This window comes from Geotrypetes seraphini, chromosome 1, assembly GCF_902459505.1.
Source record: "Geotrypetes seraphini chromosome 1, aGeoSer1.1, whole genome shotgun sequence".
Classification (NCBI taxonomy): Eukaryota; Metazoa; Chordata; class Amphibia; order Gymnophiona; family Dermophiidae; genus Geotrypetes; species Geotrypetes seraphini.
Genome location: NC_047084.1, coordinates 339,724,857 through 339,744,289, shown reverse-complemented (window position 1 = coordinate 339,744,289; position 19,433 = coordinate 339,724,857). Strand labels below are relative to the sequence as shown.

At 45.4% G+C, this 19,433-nt stretch overlaps 1 protein-coding gene across 2 annotated transcripts in view; it reads right to left on the bottom strand.

Moving 5' to 3' along the window:
* NUP54 (nucleoporin 54) overlaps positions 1 to 19,433 on the bottom strand; it is a 210,675-nt gene that overhangs the window by 96,995 nt on the left and 94,247 nt on the right. For both annotated transcript variants that reach the window (XM_033960850.1, XM_033960842.1), the window contains one exon: positions 15,586 to 15,732. In XM_033960850.1, coding sequence (XP_033816741.1) covers positions 15,586 to 15,732 — 147 coding nt within the window. The remainder of the gene's footprint in view (positions 1 to 15,585; positions 15,733 to 19,433) is intronic.

The window sequence follows — 19,433 nt, the reverse complement described above, 5'->3', positions numbered from 1 at the left end:
AAGATGACGGCAGAAAAGGGCTACAGCCCATCAAGTCTGCCCACTCTACTGTCCCACCCCATTAAGTCAGAGTGCTGCTTGACCCACGTAAAGATCCCACGTGTATGTCCCATTTATTCTTAAAGTCAAGTACGCTAGTGGCCTTGATCACCTGCACCGGTAGTTTGTTCCAATGATCCACCACCCTTTCTGTAAAGAAATACTTCCTGGTGTCACCACCAAATCTCCCTCCTCTGAGTTTGAGCGGATGCTCCCTTGTGACTGAAGGTCCTTTAGGAAAGAATATGTCGTTTTCCACCTCGACACGACCTGTGACGTACTTAAATGTCTCAATCATGTCACCCCTCTCCCTGCGCTCCTCCAGAGAGTAGAGCTGCAACTTGCCCAGTCTTTCCTCGTATGAGAGACCCTTGAATCCGGAGACCATCCTAGTGGCCATTCGCTGGACTGACTCAGCTCGAAGTACATCTTTACGGTAGTGTGGCCTCCAGAATTGCACACAGTACTCCAGATAAGGTCTCACCATGGTTCTGTACAGTGGCATTATGACTTCAGGTTTTCGGCTGACGAAGCTTCTATTGATACATCTCATCATTCGCCTTGCCTTGGATGAGGCTTTCTCTACTTGTTTGGCAGCCTTCATGTCTGCACTGATGATTACTCCCAAGTACTGTTCTTCTGAGGTTGTAGCTAGTGTTTCTCCATTCAAGGTGTATGTTCTGCATGGATTTCTGCTGCCGAGATGCATCACCTTACACTTCTTTGCGTTGAAGCCCAGCTGCCATGTTGAGGATCAGTTTTCCAACTTGATCAGATCCTGCGCCATACCATCCGTGAGATCGCTTTCACCTACTATATTACACAGTTTGGCGTTGTCGGCAAACAGCACTACTTTTCCCTGAAGCCCTCGGGTCAAGTCCCTTATGAATATGTTAAAAAGGGATGGTCCCAAGACTGAGCCTTGCGGCACTCCGCTAGTCACCTCCGATGTCTTAGAGAGGGTGCCATTGACCACCACCCTCTGAAGTCTTCCACTCAGCCAATCATTGACCCATGCCGTTAGTTTCTCACCTAACCCCATCGATTTCATCTTGTTTAATAGTCTACGGTGTGGGACACTGTCAAACGCTTTACTGAAATCCAAGTACACTATGTCCAGAGACTCTCCCGAGTCTAGCTTTCCTGTCACCCAGTCAAAGAAGTTGATAAGATTGGATTGGCATGACCTGCCCCTAGTGAATCCATGTTGACAGGGATCCCTCAGATTCCCCTCATCCAATATCGTGTCTAATTTCCCTTTAAGTAGAGTTTCCATGAGTTTACACACTATTGATGTGAGACTTACTGGTCTGTAATTCGCAGCCTCTGCTCTGCAACCCTTTTTGTGCAGAGGAACAACATTGGCAGTTTTCCAGTCCAGGGGGACTCTCCCCATACTTAGGGAGAGATTGAAGAGCATGGCTAACGGTTCCGCCAAAACATCGCATAGCTCTCTGAGCACTCTTGGGTGCAGATTGTCCGGTCCCATGGCTTTGTTCACCTTGAGTCTTGACAGTTCTCTGTAAACATCAGCTGGTGTGAACTCAAACTTCTGAAATGGGTCATCCAGGCTTTGCTTTGCATCCAGCCGAGGCCCGTGCCCTGGTGCCTCGCAGGTAAAGACTGAACAGAAGTAATCATTCAGTAGTTTGGCTTTATCGGAGTCAGTTTCCACATAATTCCCGTCTGGCGTTCTAAGGCGTACTATCCCGTTTGTGTTCTTTTTCCTGTCGCTAATGTATCTGAAGAAGGATTTGTCCCCTTTCTTGATGTTCTTCGCTAGAGTTTCTTCCATACGAAGTCTGACCTCCCTGACTGCTGTTTTGACTGCTGCAGACTTTGTCCTGTATTCAATGTTTGCTTCTTTTTCCCCCATGCGTTTGTATGAGAAATGCTCTTTTCTTCTCCTTGACGAGGTATGATACCTCATCTGTGAACCATTGGGGCTTCCTTTTTCTTTGTTGTTTGGTTACCGATTTTATGTAGCGGATAGTTGCTACATGAAAGGACATGGGGAAGACAGAGGGGGGAAGAAGGACACTGAAAGGACATGGGGAAGATGGGGGGGAGAAGGACGCTGAAAGGAAATGGGTAAGAGAGAGTGGGGAGAAGATGCTGGCAGGGAAGAAGACAGAGATGCCAGACTATGGGGGGAGAGGAGGGAAGAAGATGGGTGCCAGACCAATTTGGAAGGGGGGAGAAAGGGAGAAGCACAGTAACAGAGCAAATGGAAGACGCAGAAGGAAGAGAGACAGTGGATGGAAGGAACTGAATAAGAACATGAGGAAAGCAGAAACCAGGCAACAAAGGTAGGAAAAGAATTCTATTTCTTTTTTTTTTTTTTCCTTCGGGATAAAGTAGTATATTAGTTGTGTTGATAAAAATTTATAAACAAAAGAGGCTCTGGTAGAAATCCGTTTACAAAATATGTATTCTTCCCAATTAATATTTCCAAATTAATAAAGTCTTTTTGCTTATTTGTAAATGGGTTTCTACCAGAGCCTTTAATTCAGTAGCATAATTAAATGAAATAACTATTTCTGAAGTTTATAGGGACGGGCGGGGACGGAGGGGATTCCTCGCGGGGACGGGTGGGGACGGAGGGATTCCTCACAGGAATGGGTGGGATTCCTCACGGGGACGGGTGGGACTTTGGCGGGGACGGGTGGGATTTCTGTCCCCGCGCAACTCTCTAAAACAGACTAGCCAGGAAACTGTATACTGAATAAGAACAGAATGAAGAATCAGGAGGACAGTAAAGACTAATGTTCGTGCTGGCAAGGAGGAGGACAAAATTATCCTGGGATAACTTTGGCTACCAAGCTTCTGCTCTGTCTTTGCAAATGTTTCTAATAAAATAGATCAAAATTGTTAAAAAAAAAAAAAAAGATGTGCCTGGGGTTACTGCTGCATTAAAATTGTGGTAGTAATCTGCAATTCACTGCAAAATGACCCTGGGCAAGTCACTCAATCCTCCATTACCCAAGGTACTTTAGATAGATGTGAGCCCACCAGGATAGATAGGGAAAATACTTGAGTACCTGATTGTAAACCACTTAGATAATAGGTGGCATATAAATACCTAAAATAAAATAAAATAAATAAATAAAATGTTACCCTTCCTGTCAGTGTCTGTGTGACTGGATCAGGCACTGACAGGAAGGCTGCCATTTAAAGAAGTCTATAGTGTGTCTACATTAGCTCCAGGAAAGTCTTCCTCTCCCCTCCCTCAACAGCTCAACTAAAACAAAAAAATAAATAATCCCTGCTGTCTAGTGACAATCACTTGAATCCCTTCCCCATGTACCTCCCCCCACCCCACCCCGAACATGAAGAGAGACTCTCTAGTGTCTGATGGTATTCCTGCACTCCCCTTGACTACAAAAGATAATTATGTCTGACATCTCCCCATTGGTCTGAGCCCTCCCTCTCTGCAGGTACTCCCGAATACCTTCCCAGTTGTATCTTAAGAGGCAGGAATGATGTGCACTCGCTCTCATCCTGACACAACTATATTGAAAAATTCCCTTATATGGCAGACTGGCCTTACCCAATGCATTCTACAATATACCACATGGGGCAGGGTGCCACCATTTTTCTAGGTGAGAGAATCAGGAAGAAGGGAGCAGTGCTCCTGCCTCTTAAGGTACAACCAGGAAGGGAGTGAGATGAGGAGAAGGGGGACACACACCAGAGATTATTTTTTAATCAAAGGGAGAGGGAAAGGTTCCACTAGACACCAGAGAGAAGGAGAAGGTTAAGTGTGGGGGAGTATAGGAGGTAGGCCTCTACCTAGATTTTTACCCAGACGTTGAATACCTTTCACCTCTGAAATTCAGAGACTGTATCTGAAGTAGGACAAACCTTTAGACTACTTCTGCACCTTCTGAGTCTTTATCAGTGACGCACTGAAATGAAGAAATTGAGACTTGTTATTGTCACATGTTCCAGCTTTCCAGTTTTATGCTGTCTCCTTTTAGACAACCTGGAACCCAAACATTCTGGGGGGGTCACCAGATAGAGCCAAGAGGTCTGGAAATTCCCCTGATGTAATGTCTAAAAGATATTTCTGAAGATGCTCAGGTGAGGTTGTCAGAACAGGAGGCTTGCTTCATTTTACCAGATAGGAAACTGGATCCAAAAGACTATAAAATGAACTCAAGGGGGCTCTTGGTTCCTGGAAACCATTCTCTAAGAAGGGGGCATGCTGATAGTTCCTGCTCCTGAGGCCTCCAGGCTATGCTGTGCCTGAGCCTCTTCTCTGAAGAGAATGCCAGGGCCCAGACTTCTGTCGTTCCAGTGTACAGGCCTTCTCCAGAACCCCTGCAGTATTCTCTCCCACACAGATGTTCCTGCATTTGTGCCAAGAGTCTAGCTGGTAAGGAAGAACATTGCATGCAAGAACAGGTTATATTAGCTTTTCTGTGTACTAGGGGTAATAGTTAGAAGGCCCACTTATAAGCCTATAGGGATAATGTGTGTTTGTTTTCCCAATCCAACACAATAGTGGGCAATTGTATTCCTTATGCATTTTAGCCTCAGTCCTACACTGTCTCACACTTAATCATTATTCTTATTTGCCACTTGCAATATAAATAAATAGTTTATTTTTAAAACAAGAGCCTGATTATTTGTTTGTTAGTACTGCTATTGGCACAACCACTAGATACACTGTGGACATTCTGGATGTTGACACCAGGCCAAAAGGTAGTTCACCATAGTGAAGGTGAAGTTGGCCTATCTGAAAGCACAGGTACTGACTATGGACTTCCAAAGCAGAGATGTGTATGCATGTGTCCTTGAAATCTCGTAAACATAACCAGGTGCTCTTGATTTGGAGAGGATACAAGGTTGTTAAAAAGAGTATGCAGAATTTTGTTTCCTTTCCTTTTTTTTTAAAGTCTTTGAGAGGATGGAGATTGAGAATTGGTCGAAGACCTCCCATCTTTCTTGGTATGAAGAAACACTTGGAACAATAGAATTAAACTGCAGAAGGGCCAAGTTGGTTCTATAGAAAGAGGAAAGTCCTGGAAGATGTCTAACATAACTTTATTTCACCATATGCAAAACGGATGACTTCATTAGTGGTAAAGGGTGAGTGGACCTATGAGTCTGGAACGAGGCTGTAGAATGTTGACTAAGCATTTCAGAAATGTACCACAAGAGTGAGTGAACTCCTGCTAAGTAGGAGTTTGGGATTTTTGAGAACGTTTGTTTCTAGGGTGTTTTAAAGTCAGATTTGTAGAAGATGTTGATGATATAGTGTAGCGCCATTTAAAGGATGCAGTCAACTGTTTAATCCATAGGAATGAGAAGGAGTTTTCAGTGTTGTCGACTTAGAGGTTGAAGGAGAGGTTATACTGAATGATTCTTGGCGCAACTTTTTCAATGTGATCACCAAAAAGCTGGTCAACCAAATAAGGGGAATTTGCAAGGTGGTCTTGGACAGTAGGATTCAAGCCTGATTCACAAAGCCATGCTTGCCGCCATTTTGCAAATGAAATCATCAAAAGCATCAAAGACTGACCTTCACATTAATTTCCTGGTCTCAAGGAGATCATGTGAAGTTTGTTCAAAATCAGGAAGCTGTTCTAAAGGGATGAATTATTCAAAGTAAGACGTGTTGAACCAAGTTCTTGAGATAGGTCATATAGAAATTGTAGTTGAGAATGCAGCTAGTAAGCATTGTATTTTGAAATAGCTTATGACCCAACTTGTCCAAAGTACAACCCTCCTTACTTGGGGTGTAGTGGCATATGATCTAGAGCTAGACAACCTCTTCAAAACAGACTCAGCTAGGAGAGATTGATGCTGCAATTGAGGCTTATGAAAGCCAAGACATGATCGTACCCTGTACAGAATCCAATTTTGATGGTGCCACTGAAATAAGTAGAGGAGTTTCAACATGGATTATTGCATGAGATCATGGAATGAGAGTTTTAGACATTCCTTTTGGATTTGCTCAAAGTCAAATGCATCGAAAAGTGCAGCTCTTGGTTCTGGTTCAGATTCTATCTACACAGGAAGAGCTTGACCCATTTGCCTTATAAATGAGGTAAAAGAAAGGTTCTCCAGTGGTGACCTATGCCTAAGTAGAGATGAATCTGATGAAAGCCAACAGGACTCTGGTAAAGAATGTTGTGGGTCAGAGAAATCCTGAAGGGATAGATCGGAGTCCTTATACTCTAAGGCAAGAGATTTAAAAACCTTTCCTCCAGAAGGAATATGACACTGCAAAGTATGTTGGTTATGGTGCCGATGAAAGCGTAAGGAAGGCCTCCTATGTCTCCTTCGATGATGATCCAATGTTGATGAGAAGGAAGTACTCCGATGATGGGAACCTAGATTAGTGTCGATGAGGAAACTTAGATCTGGTACCATGAGACCTCATAAAGACGTGCTCAGGCTAGGTTGGTACCGGAGGAGTTGGTGCAGCAATTTACTTCCATCGGTCTCAAAACATAGATACTAACTCCTTATGAAACAGCTCGTGAAGCTGATTTCTGATTGATAAGTTGCGGTACCGAGGATGTCGATGGTACCATTGGTGCAGGGTGTCAAGGCATTGGTGACCTCAATGTAAAGGAGGCACGCCTCAGAGGAGACACTTCCTGTAATGATGGAGAGCAGGACTGCTGCTGACACCATTTGGCATGCATCAACTTATTCGATGCTAGATATGCCAGTGTTGTGTGGCAAGGTGAGGCACTGGCATCCTTCTTAGACTGTTTACTAGATGGTGTTGGCACTGGTAGCGAGAAAGTTGATGCAGAACAATGCGGTGATTGTGGTGCCGACTTCGATGCATCTTTTTTGACATCAGACATGGTGGACATCTTTGACGGATTCTCCCGTTGTAGTTGTCAAGCCTTCAAAGAGCATTTTTATAACTTTGAACCGCGATAAGAGTCTACTCAGTGCTCAAGACTAAGGCACTGAAGACACCAATTATGCGAAGCAGTGACTGATATGGCCCTGTTGCACAGAGTGCATCTCTTGAAGCCACTAGAAGGCTTCAACATCGAGGAAAAATATCATTGATGTAAGATCAAAGAAAGCAATTTTTCCTCTGAAGGTCGATTAATTTAGTGACCGAAAAAGAGTCGATGTCGCCAGAGGACCTAAGGCCCATAAAACACAAAGAAAATATTTTGAGAGAAACTCTCAAGAAATGAAAAGACTACAAAAGAAAAATAAAAGATGAAGAAAATGACCTGGGAAGGCACATAAAAAGGAAGGAAAATAAGCGCAATTGGAGAGACTCCAACAACACACATCTTCTTAGCTCCACGGAAAACTAAGAACTGATGGTCCTGTGAGCCGATGACAGGCAGAAAGGCACGGTCTCGAGACTTCTAAAGAAGCTAAAGTGACAGTACACTTTTGTATTGTCTGTACCACAGTTTTGTGGATGACGTCACCCATCTGTGAGAATATGCTGCCTGCTTGTCCTGGGATAATTTTAGATTCCTTATTCCAGAGTGCTGGTATATTATAACTCTGTGGTCCAGTGTCCTGGCTTATAGTCAGGCCATATGAGTGGACCCTTTTGCCACACACACCCTCAGAGGAAGAGGTCAGGTGGGTTGGGGGTTCCAGTAGACCCCCAGGTATATATTTTTTTGGAGTTGGAAGAGAGCGAGGAGGGTGCTGCTAGATACCAGGGAGTGTGTGTGTGTGTGTGTGTGTGTGTGTAGGGGGGTGGGGATAAGAGAGGAGAAATGTATTGAGTGGGTCGAGTTGCCACTAGACAGCAGGGTTTAATTTTCATTAGACAGGTTAGGTAGGGTGGGGAGAGGAGAGGAGAGGGGAGGGGAGAGGAGGAAGTCTTGGGGCTGATGTAAATAAACAGTATCTGAGGCAGGGTGGTCAAGTCGAGAAGAGAGGGGTTGCCAGTAGATACCTATTCCTCTCAACCAACTCTTCTTTTTTTTTTTTTTGGAATAATGTTTATTAACAGATGCAACACAGAAAGTACAGAAATCCAACAATACAAGGACACAAAGTCCAAAAAGAGAAAACATAACTCAAACGGTAATCCGAGCAGGCAATCACAGAAAAGAAAATCGAGCCGGACAAGCTCTGCACCCTCCAGTCGCCATCTGCGAAATTTTTTTGTTAAGAAAAGAGAAAACAAAACACAACCCCCCCAATCATACCACATATGCACTAACACCAGACATACCATACTATCCACAACAACCACACCACAGACACCCCCTCCCACTCGCCCCAGCACACACCTTTCACGGCGAACTACACCAAAGCCCCAAACAAGAAGGAAGAGAGGAAATAGAAAAGATCGAGGAGGAAAAGAGAAAAAAGAAAAGAGAGGAGAAACAGAAGGAACAGTGACCTTAAGAATGGACAGCCAGCTGTGCCACCGATTCCCCAGGACAGAGCATCAAGGCCGCCCTCCATAACCCCACATAGCATCGATGATCAATCCCCCCCCCCTTGGGAGAACGATGAATTTCAAAGTGGGCTACCTGAGCAAGCCGGTGTAGCCAATGAGTAAAGGAAGCCACCTGGTCAGACACCCAATACTGCAAAAGGAGTTTTTTCACCAAAAGGATGGCCAGATAAAGGAATTTCCGCTGAGGAAACGAAAAACCAGCCTCCTCCAACACTCTCTGATCTCCCAATAAGAGCATGCCATAGTCACGTGGAATAGGACGGTGCACAATTTGCTCCAAAAAAGGAAGTACCCTCAACCACAAATCAGTGGATGGGCATTCCAAAAAATGATGAACCAAGGTCCCAGCCGAGCGGCTACACCTGGTACATACAGCCCCCTCCCATAGGCCCATAAGAGCCCCGCGGTGCCTAGAAATATACGCCCTGTGCAATATCTTAAACTGCATCTCCTGGAGATCGGCGGAGCCCCCCAACAGTCTAAGATGGCCAAACAGAGCAAGAAACTCGCTCCGATCCCCCAGAAACCCCAGCTCCCTCCTCCACACAGAGGCCACACCATCAAGGGCCTCCTCGGACAGATTCGCCCTTAGCATACGTCCCCAAGTAGAGAGTTTATTCTGGGCCGCGGGGAGCAAGAAAAAAAGTGCATCCAGAGGACCACAGAGCCAAGCATCCCCCCATTTCCGAGCCAGCGTAGTGCAGTAGTGGCGGATCTGAAGATACACCCAGAAATGATTTCCGGGCACATCCCAGCGCCGCTGAATCTGGGCAAAGGAAGGGAATACATCCCCACAACCCCCATCCCACACATCCCGCAAGGTCCTACACCCCCGCTGCTCCCACACCCGAATTCGAGAAGGTCCCATCCCCGGAACAAAAGCAAGGTTACCACACAGAGGCAAGAGTGCCGATGCCTCAGGCGTTCGCTGTTGATGACGCCTCCACCACCGCCACGCCATCCTAAGTGGCTGGAGAAAATTCATGATCGAGGAACCCCCGGGAACCGCGGAAGGCGCCACATGGAGAAGGGCCAGGAAGGAATGCGGCGCACACCAGGAGGATAGCCAGTCCCCAGAGGCATATTTGTACTGTCCAGTCCAGCCCTCATGAATGAAGCGAAGCAAAGCCGCTACGTTATAATGTCGTACATCCGGCAGATTCAAGCCCCCCTGAGTTCGGTCCAGCATCAATTTAGTATAGCTAATGCGTGCCCTTTTGCGTCTCCAAATAAAAGAAGATATGGTGGACCGGAAAGCCCGTACATCCCGAGCGGCGAGCCACACAGGGATAGTCTGTATGGGATACAAGATCTTTGGCAGGAGAACCATTTTGGTGAGAGCCACTCTCCCCCACAAACCCAACGGTAACTCCCTCCAGCGATCACATTGAGCCGCGATTTGCTCAAGAGGGCGACGAATGTTTTGCTGATACAGGAGGGATAAATCGGGTGTCAGATACACACCGAGGTAACGCAACGGCCCATCTACTGGCGGTATGGAAAGAGCGGAGTGCCAGGGCTCCTTATGAGTAGAGTCCAAAGGCAACAGCTCAGACTTGGCACAATTGACCCTCAACCCAGAAAAATTTCCAAAAGTGCGAACCACCTCAAGCGCTCTCTCCAGATCCTCTATGGGATTATCGAGATAGAGGAGGATGTCATCCGCGAAAAGGTTAATCCTACTCTCCCTATCTCCGATCTGAATTCCCCGAATGGAAGGATCTGTGCGCAGCTTAGCCGCCAATGGTTCAAGGGCTAACACGAAGAGAAGGGGGGAAAGAGGACAGCCCTGCCGGGTACCCCTGCCCAAAGGAAAGGGAGCAGTAAGACCCCCGTTCACCAGCAAGCGCGCCTGCGGACGAAGGTACAAACTACGAATCCATTCAGGGAAACGGCCAACCAGTCCATATTGCTGCAGAACCCAGAATAAAAAATGCCATGAAATGCTGTCAAAGGCCTTCTCCATGTCTAACCCTACGATAGCCGATTTACTCCCCGTCCCTCGTCTCGAATGCAAGGCCATTAACGCCCGAAACAGATTCATGGAGGCATACCGGCCCGGAACGAAGCCCACCTGGTCTTCATGAATCAATAAAGGGAGGACAGCATTCAGGCGGCGGGCCAGTATCGCCGCCAGCAGCTTTACGTCTTGATTAAGCAGCGAGATCGGGCGATACGACCCCACCTGGGCAAGATCCTTCCCAGGTTTAGGTAGCAAGACCACATGGGCCATATTGCGCGGTCCCAGGCCCTTTCCTGCATGCAACTCATTAAACGCATCCCCTAAAGCTGAAGGAACCAAATCTGCCATGATCTTATAGTATTCGGGCCCAAACCCATCTGGGCCTGGCGCTTTCGTGAGTTTCAATGCTTTGATACCCAGCTGGATCTCCGCCGCCGTGACCGGAGCATTCAGAAGGTCAAGCTGGGCATCAGTCACCTGAGGCAAAACCAGATCCCGGAAAAACTCCGTGCGGTCAGGTTCGGAAGATTCGCGATGAGAATATAGAGTCTCATAGAATTGCACAAACTGAGACTGAATGTCGTCCGCCCCGGTATAAAGGCGACCCCCCCCATCTTTAATAGACAGGATGACCTGTTGTTTGCGAGGAGGACGTACTAGATTGGCCAGGAGCCGTCCGGCCTTCCCCCCCCATCTATGCAAACGATAACGTTGGAAATAGATATCCCTATTGGCCCGCTACGTCAAAAGGACCTCCAACTGTGATCGGACCTCCCCCAGCCTGCTTTTGTCCTCCACAGAAAGCGAAGCGACATGACGCCGTCTCAAAGCCTGCAGTTCTCCAGATAGCCTTAAAAGATCAGCCTCCTGGCGCCGCCGTGCCCTAGATACATAAGCAATAATATATCCCTGGAGTACAACCTTAGAGGCCTCCCAAAATGTCACCGGATCGACATCCTGGGAAGCGTTATGGTGACAATACTCCTGCCAGTGTTCCCGGAGGTATCTATGAAACTCCAGATCCTTATACAGATGGCTTGGAAACCGCCACCCCCTGCGCGGAGTATCATTCGTAAGCCTGACCGTCAATATTAGCGGGGAATGATCCGATAAGGGAACCTCCTCAATAGAAACATGGTCTACCTGCGGGAGCAGCGTGGGCGACGCCAGAAAGTAGTCCAGACGAGCATAAACATCATGAGGGTGCGAGTAAAAAGTGTAGGTATGCTCAGTAGGATGCAAAGTCCGCCACAGATCCATCAAATGCAACTGATCCATCAAAAAATTTACCCCCTTGGCTCCATGGTCCCCCGGGCACACCCTCGCCGGTCTACAGTCCATGGAGGGATCAGCCATGATATTAAAGTCCCCTCCCACAAGAAGTTGATAATCAGAATACTGAACTATCTGGGCCAAAAGCCCAGAAAAAAATCGGTGACTGTACACATTAGGGGCGTAGAGATTACAAAACATCCATTTCTGACCCCACAATTCCCCCAAAACTATCACATATCGCCCCTCCTTATCCTGCAGAGTTTTATGGATATGTATGGGTAATTGTTTGTGAAACAAAATCGCAACCCCCCGCTGTCTGGAGTTAAAAGAAGAGGAGCATACCTCCCCCACCCATTCCCGGCGCAACTTGGCATGCTCAACCCCCGATAGGTGGGTCTCCTGCAGGTAAGCAATATCTATGTGATTTTTCTTGAACCAATTCAACAACTTTTTTCTCTTTACAGGAGAATGGACACCATCCACATTATATGTGGAAATGCGGAGGTTAACCATTATCAAAGAGAAACCTAAAGAACAAGACAGGAAATACTAAAAGTAGTGTCAAGAGGAGAGGGCCCTCCCAGCTAGGACCCTTCCCTCGCTGCCAGCAGGGCAAGAAAACAGCCGCCCCCACGTGCCTCCGGCCCCGTCCGGAAGCCGCGGGCCCCAAGATAATATAGAAAGGTGCCAGTCCTACACACACACCCCTAACCCGCCCCGAACCACACTGCCATTCAGCCTTCCAAACACCCCACATACCACTACCAAACACCCTAACAAACACACACCCCCTCCCCCCTCCCCAATCCCAGAGAATATACCCCCAGGACTCTCCCCAAATTCCCCACAGACCCAACAAAACCATTACAAGAAAACAAAATCCCATAAGGGACATCTGAGAATAGGGGGTCACTGAGCTGGGCAGCCCACGATCCAATACTAGCTAGATGTGACAGCTTCTAGAACAATAGACCCTGATAACACCAAACAAGAACAAAGTCACCAGCTCCTGACAGAAACAGTCTCCGGACGAAGACAAGGAAATCCAGGTCCCCATCAGGGTGGCTACGCACACCAGCCGCACCCGCCACGGTGAAGGCAGGGGCCAGCCGCGGCCTCCCCTGCGGAGCCATCCAAAGTCCTCTCGCATCCTCCAGGAAGGTCCAGGTCAAAGATACACAGAACAGTATAGAACCGAACGTCCTCAAATCAAATCAGAAGATCAGTCAGTCCCAGAAGAGGACCACCATGAACAACAGGGGAATCTCTGCTACTCCGAACTGGCCACCCCGTCAGATCTCAGCTGCCCGGGACTCCTCCGCCCTCTCCAGAAGGACCAGCGGCGTTGATGGTATCCAAGAAGCGCTGCGCCTCCCCCTTGGTCAGCAGAGTATGCACCTTGCCTTCTCTCCAGATCCGCAGGCTTGCAGGGTACACCAGAGCAAAGCGTACCCCCTTGTGATGCAAGGTGGTACAGATGGGCGCCATTTCCCTCCGCCGAGAGGACACACCCGCAGAATAGTCATTAAATAGGAGCAACCGCTTTCCCTCAAACTGCAGACCACCAGCCAGACGATAAGCCTTCAAGATTTGTTCCTTCTCCTTCCAGTTCACATACCGGGCAATAGCCGCTCTAGGCTTCAAGTTAGCCCCTGAAGTGGTTCCCAGCCTGTGTGCTCTTTCACACACAAAAGACATGGCCGAGGTCTCCAAGCCAAGATGTTCTGGCAGCCATGTATGAAAAAACTGATACAGCGCATCAGCGCCCTGCAACTCCAGGAGTCCCACAACCCTCAGGTTATTTCTTCTCTGGCGATTCTCCGTGTCCTCAAGTTTGTCTGTGAGGGCTGCCACCTGTGACTGCAGGCTCTCCACCCGCTGCTGTACCTGAAGGGCCTCATCTTCACGAGCTGAAACACGGTGCTCCACCTCTGTGAGCCGCTGAGCCTGGGCCTCGAATTTTTCGTTGATGCCATCCACCGCCGATTGCAATTTATTCAGGCGGTCCTCCAGGGCAGTGGTCACCAGGCGAGAGATCTCGTGGGCCCAGTCGCCCATCTCCAGCGGCGGCGAGGCGGGAGCCGACGCCATTTTGGGATCCGGCGTGCCGATTCTGCTCTTCGGGGTTTTAGCAGCCTTGATGGGCATACCGGGGCTTCTCCCGCACGGAAAAGCACTCCGCCGAACCACCCAGCTCCGACGCTCCTTGCCAGCAGGTCCAGCGATACCCCTCGCGGCTGCCAGGTATCGCTATTTAGCCGATATTTAGGGGATCGGATCGCGGAGCCCAGCAACGCACGTCCGTTCACTTCGTGCGCATCACGTGACCCCTCAACCAACTCTTCTATATTGTTCCAGATCCTGACAAGATTTTTCTCCAGTATTTGTGCGGCCAAAACAATTTTTAAAACTTTAGAATGCCATGAAACAGCTAAACACCTCATTTACATTCATTACAGCAACATGGAAGATGATCTTACATAAAAGATTTTGAAAGTCAAATTTAAATTAGATATCATTAAGGATTTCAAATATGTAGAAAACAATACTGTAAAGAAAATTTTTAGATTTTTGGTTTTAAATGTTTTCATATGTTTATGATCTAGAAAAATTATCTTACATTACCTAATTTTATTAAACATTAAGGGCTCCTTTTACAAAGCCATGGTAGCAATTCCCCTGCAGGTAATGCACTGAAACCCATTCAGTTCCTATAGACTTTGCTGCATTTGCCATGGGAGAATCGCTACCACAGCTGTAAAAGGGGCCCTAAGGGAGATAGTTATCTAACCTGTGATATTTATCGCTTAACATATGTTTGTTTATTTAATTTGTACAGACTACAGATGTTTAATCTAAAAATTCTTAGTGAATTACAAGTAAATACAATACATATATAACCAAATGTATAGAAAACTTAAAAATTAATAAGTAATAAAGATAATTAAAGTTTCAAACATATGCTCCGCATGATCTGTATAATTGCATTAGGCCTTACAGTTGCAGGCTACAGTCTCTTGGGGGGGAGGGGTCATAAAAGTGAACACTGAGGTCACCTACTAGAAGTAAGAGAAGCAAAGAGAGGAGGTATGAAGAGAGGACTTCTAAAGAATTTGAAGATTAGTGAAAGCAATGGGGGTGGAGGGGCAGAAATAGACAATAAGAAAGGTAATGGGGACAGCAGACTAAATCATATGAACTCCATGGAAGGGAGGCAGCTAAGACAGTAGATAAGTTGCAAACAATGAGATGGGATTTACAGATAACCGCTAAATCCTAGCCGCTTTTACTGGGTCAACTGGAGTAAAGGAACAAGTATCCTTAAAGGTAAGATTGATCAAGGTAGGCCAGGTCTGAATCCAAGAACCAGGTTTCCATCAGGCAAAGGATATTAACTGCTCAGGTTAAATAGGAGTTTAAAGCATTGTGACTTAACACTTGAGGAAGTCAATTTTAAATGGAATAGCATTAGAAATAGGCCAGGGAAAAGAGAGAAGAAAAACATGGAAGTTTTGCAGGGTATGAGGAAGAAAAGATGAGTGAAATTAGTTCTAAGGCTCTTGTTAACAAAGCTCTCAGGCAAAATTTAAAGCAGAGCTGTGCAAGATACATAGTTTCAAAATCAAGCTGATTTGCTATTCAGTCTGTTCACTCTATTAACTAACCACTTTTACTAAGCTGCGGTAGTGTTTATAGCGTGCGCTGCGCATTAGCGCAAGCTGCCCTCTGCGCTAAGTGCCAAGAACTAATGTCAGCTCAATGGTGGCATCAGCATCTAGCCGCCAGCGCAGTTTAGTAAAAGGAGCCCTAAATGACTTACTGGCTTCAATGATATAAGAGCTACTCAACTTTTACAAACAAAAATAAACAATCTTAAGGTCTCTTTACCTACCAGTTTGTTGCTGTGGCTGGGTATTGAATCCACCAAATCCTAACCCAGTCCCCAAACCAGTTCCAAGGCCAGTACCAGTTGCTCCTGTTGCAGCACCAAAACCAGTACCAAATCCAAAACCTTTGTTCTGTGTGGCACCAAAAAGCCCTTAAAAGAAATTAGAACAAGTGGTTATAAACTGTCTCCTGGACATGACAAATTTTATGGCCTGAATTTGGCTGAAATCAGACAAAAAGTGCAAGTCTACCCATAAGCACTTCTGAAATTCTGTATTTTCTGCTATGCATCCTGTTAATTTCCTCAATTACATAAAGGCAGATTAAAATTCACAATCAAGCCATATAACAGCATGGCTTAATATTATGAATGAACCAATTTCAGCCACCATTACCTCACAAACTTTATGATATTAAGAGTCATTCTAGACTGAAATTGATAGGTTCCTGGCATATGAGTATAAAGAGGGAGGGAGCCCCTTGCATTTAACAGACCTAAAATTAAAACAAAGTTATGGTATTTCCATACTGTTATATTTTGCTGGTTTGGTAGTCATATAAGTATAGTAACTCCTGCAAAAAGAGAATGAGCCACACAATCATATTTAAATATAAATACTTAAATAAATAATGTAATTTGAACCACTCATTTAGGTCCCCATAAATAGAAAATCCATGAGCCTTTTCTCTTGACTATCTATAGCAGATTTGTGCTTTTGACTGAAGAACTAAGCCCCACATATTTCAATAAACATAACATAAAATTTTATTTGTATATACCACAATACACTGTGAAGTTCGATGTGGTTAACAGGAATTAAACAGAAAACCGTTCATGAGAGGTCAGGATACAAGTACAAACAACATAGGATAATGACAAGGTCAGAGTCAAAAACAATTATTGTATGGTAATATGAGAAGAAATCAAGTAGGTGAATGGCTATTGAATATCGGTACAGATAGATACAGAAACCAAAAGAAGGTGGCAAGAGAGATTGGGAGGGGGGAGGCAGGTAGTAAGAGTTGAATGAGTCTGTGCAGAGCTTTTTCTATCATCTTGAGGAGTGTGCGAGACATGCAAAAAGGGCACAGGATTTAATGCTCCAATATGATTTTGGTAAATAAATATGTTTTCAATCCTCACCTAAAATGCATGTATGATGAAGACGATCCTATGATGGGGAGTAGTTACCGACTGAGATGAGCTGCTTGATAGGATAATAGTTTTGACATGTAAACTTTTTTTGGTTTTCCTTGCAGAGGGGTACGCGAAAATGGAGTTGGAGCGCAAAAGGCAGGTTAGAGGGGTAAACTCAAATACTTCTGTCATGTAGTTTGGTAAGAGGCCATAAAGAGCCTTGTACACAAAGCAAACCAGTTTGAATAGTGAGTGGGCCTAGATCGATAGCCAGTGCAGTTGCTTGTAGTAAAGCGTGATATGGTCAGTTTTCCTTAGGCTGAAGATAAGGTGCACAGCTGTGTGCTGAATCGTCCGAAGTCTGTTGGTGTTTCTTGGGGCATAAGATGTAAATGAGGTTGCAGTAGTCTAGCATGCTGAAGGGAAGGGTGTCAAAGTAGGAATGGATTGATTGTAGTTTCCAGAGTACTGCAAAGACTTTGCAAATCACAGCAGCGATCTGGCTTTCCATGATCGTCTTTTGGCCTAGATTCACTTCTAGGATTTTGATAGTGGACTGTAGCAGTAGGGTTATACCCCTGATCATGATGTTTTCCTCACTGAGGTTTGAGGGGCTTGTGAGGAAGAACTTGATTTTTTTCAGGGTTTACATAGAAACATGATGGCAGATAAAGGCCAAATGGCCCATCTAGTGTGCCTATCTGTTTCAGTTTATGTTCCATCATCCAGTCTTCCATTGTTTGGATAATCCCTTTGATTAGCTTTGATTCCTTTGAAGGCAGAGTGGGTATTGGGAGGAGGACCGTGATGTCATCGGCATAACTATAGCTCTTAAATCCTGATGAGGATAGGTGGTTTACCAGCCATATATTGTCAATTAATTTTAATTCCACAGATCCTTGTACAAATAGGAGCACCCCCAGCCTAGACTCAACCCAACATTACATTAACAAACAAATTGTACTTTGTTTAGTAATTATTGGGTTTCCACAAAGTTTGTTTACTTGAAAATTTTTAACTGTTAACAATATTCACAAAATCCATTATGTTTCTTGCATATTTTATGGAATGCCACAAGGCTACACAGTAGCATAGCAAGGGGTGTGGACTGCCCCAGGCACCATCTTGGCAGGGTGCCAGCACCTCTCCTTCTCTCTGCCCATCCACCTACCTCTTCAAATGATCACTGGCAGCAAGCAACATCTCTTATCTGCTGCTCACACCAGTCTCAGCTTTCCCTCTGACATCACTTCCTGGTTCCTATGTCATTGGTAAAAGAAAAAGGAATGGGGAAGGGACATAGGTCAAACCACTATAAGGACAATCAGTTTATTAAAATATCAATAAATTTCAAATTAAAAGTGTACATATATAGCGTATGCATAAAATGTGACAGGCATAAAAAAGTCCAGTATACATTTCATTACAAAGGACTTTTTTATGCCTGTCACATTTTATGCATACGTTATATATGTGTACTTTTAATTTGATATCTTAATTAACCGATTGTTCTTACAGTGGTTTGACCTATGTCCCTTCCCTACTTCTTTTTCTGTTCCCATAGTTTACATGTAGAGTTGTGATTTTTTCCTTTATATTGTATGATCCTATATCATTGGTACCCACATGTACCAAGACAGCAGGCTCCTCCCCAGTACTATCTAAAATCTTATCTAGGTGGCAAGTGAGGTTTGCCACCTTCACACTAGGCAGGCAAATGACCAAGCGATCTTCATATCTTACCAGCTACTCAGCTATCTACATGCCTAATGATCGGCTGTCCTAACCTTTCCGTCCTGGGCAGAAGCACCTGGAGGAGTCATCCATGGTTGAGATAGGATATTGCATGCCCTGGAGGGCAGATCCAGTTACAGGATCACTTCTGCCTCTCCAAGTTAATGCTCTGTCTTCAGGACATCTTTTTCCTCCATGGCAACACAGAGGTTACCAGACTAGAGATGGGACTTCTCCATATTTCTATAGGCCTTCTCTATCTGCCTCAGTTCCTCCAAGTCTGCTATTCTCACCTCCAGAGATCAGATCTGTTCCCCGAGTGCTAGGAGCTCACTGCACTGAGTACACACATATTATTTCTTATAAATTCATATTGTTTTCAGGATCTCAGTGATGTCTCTCAATAGCAGTATAACATCTTTCCTGCTAGAGAAAGAGTCATCCTTCACTGATCCATATTATTTCTTATAAATTCATATTGTCTTTAAATTTCATTTACTATTTTATGCTTATTTTATAATTTATATTGGTCAAATTTCATCTCTCAAGTTAAGCTTTTCATCAATAACAAAGTAAATCAATAACTTAGCTTTTCAAGTCAGCAGGGGGATACATTGCACCTACACACATCCTTCCAGTGATCTGGCATCTCTCTCCTTCCCACCCCTTTCCAGCGATCTGGCATCTCTGTCTCCTTCCCACCCCCTTCCAGCAACTCTACCTCATACCTGCATTAGGTTTGGTTTTGCTTTTTCTCTAAGGACAAGCAGATATAACATTCCCACATGTGGGACTCCCAAACAGCCAGGATCATATTTCTGGAAGAGGTTTAACATTGAATATGAGCACTGGTAGAAATGCCCTTTACCTTGCTTGTGGTCAGACAGGGCTCCTCTGAGTCGACCTGATAGAACACAGAGGAGGAGGATGTAAGCATGGAATCTTTTGTTATCCCCTCAGAAAGAAAATCCTTTCTAGGA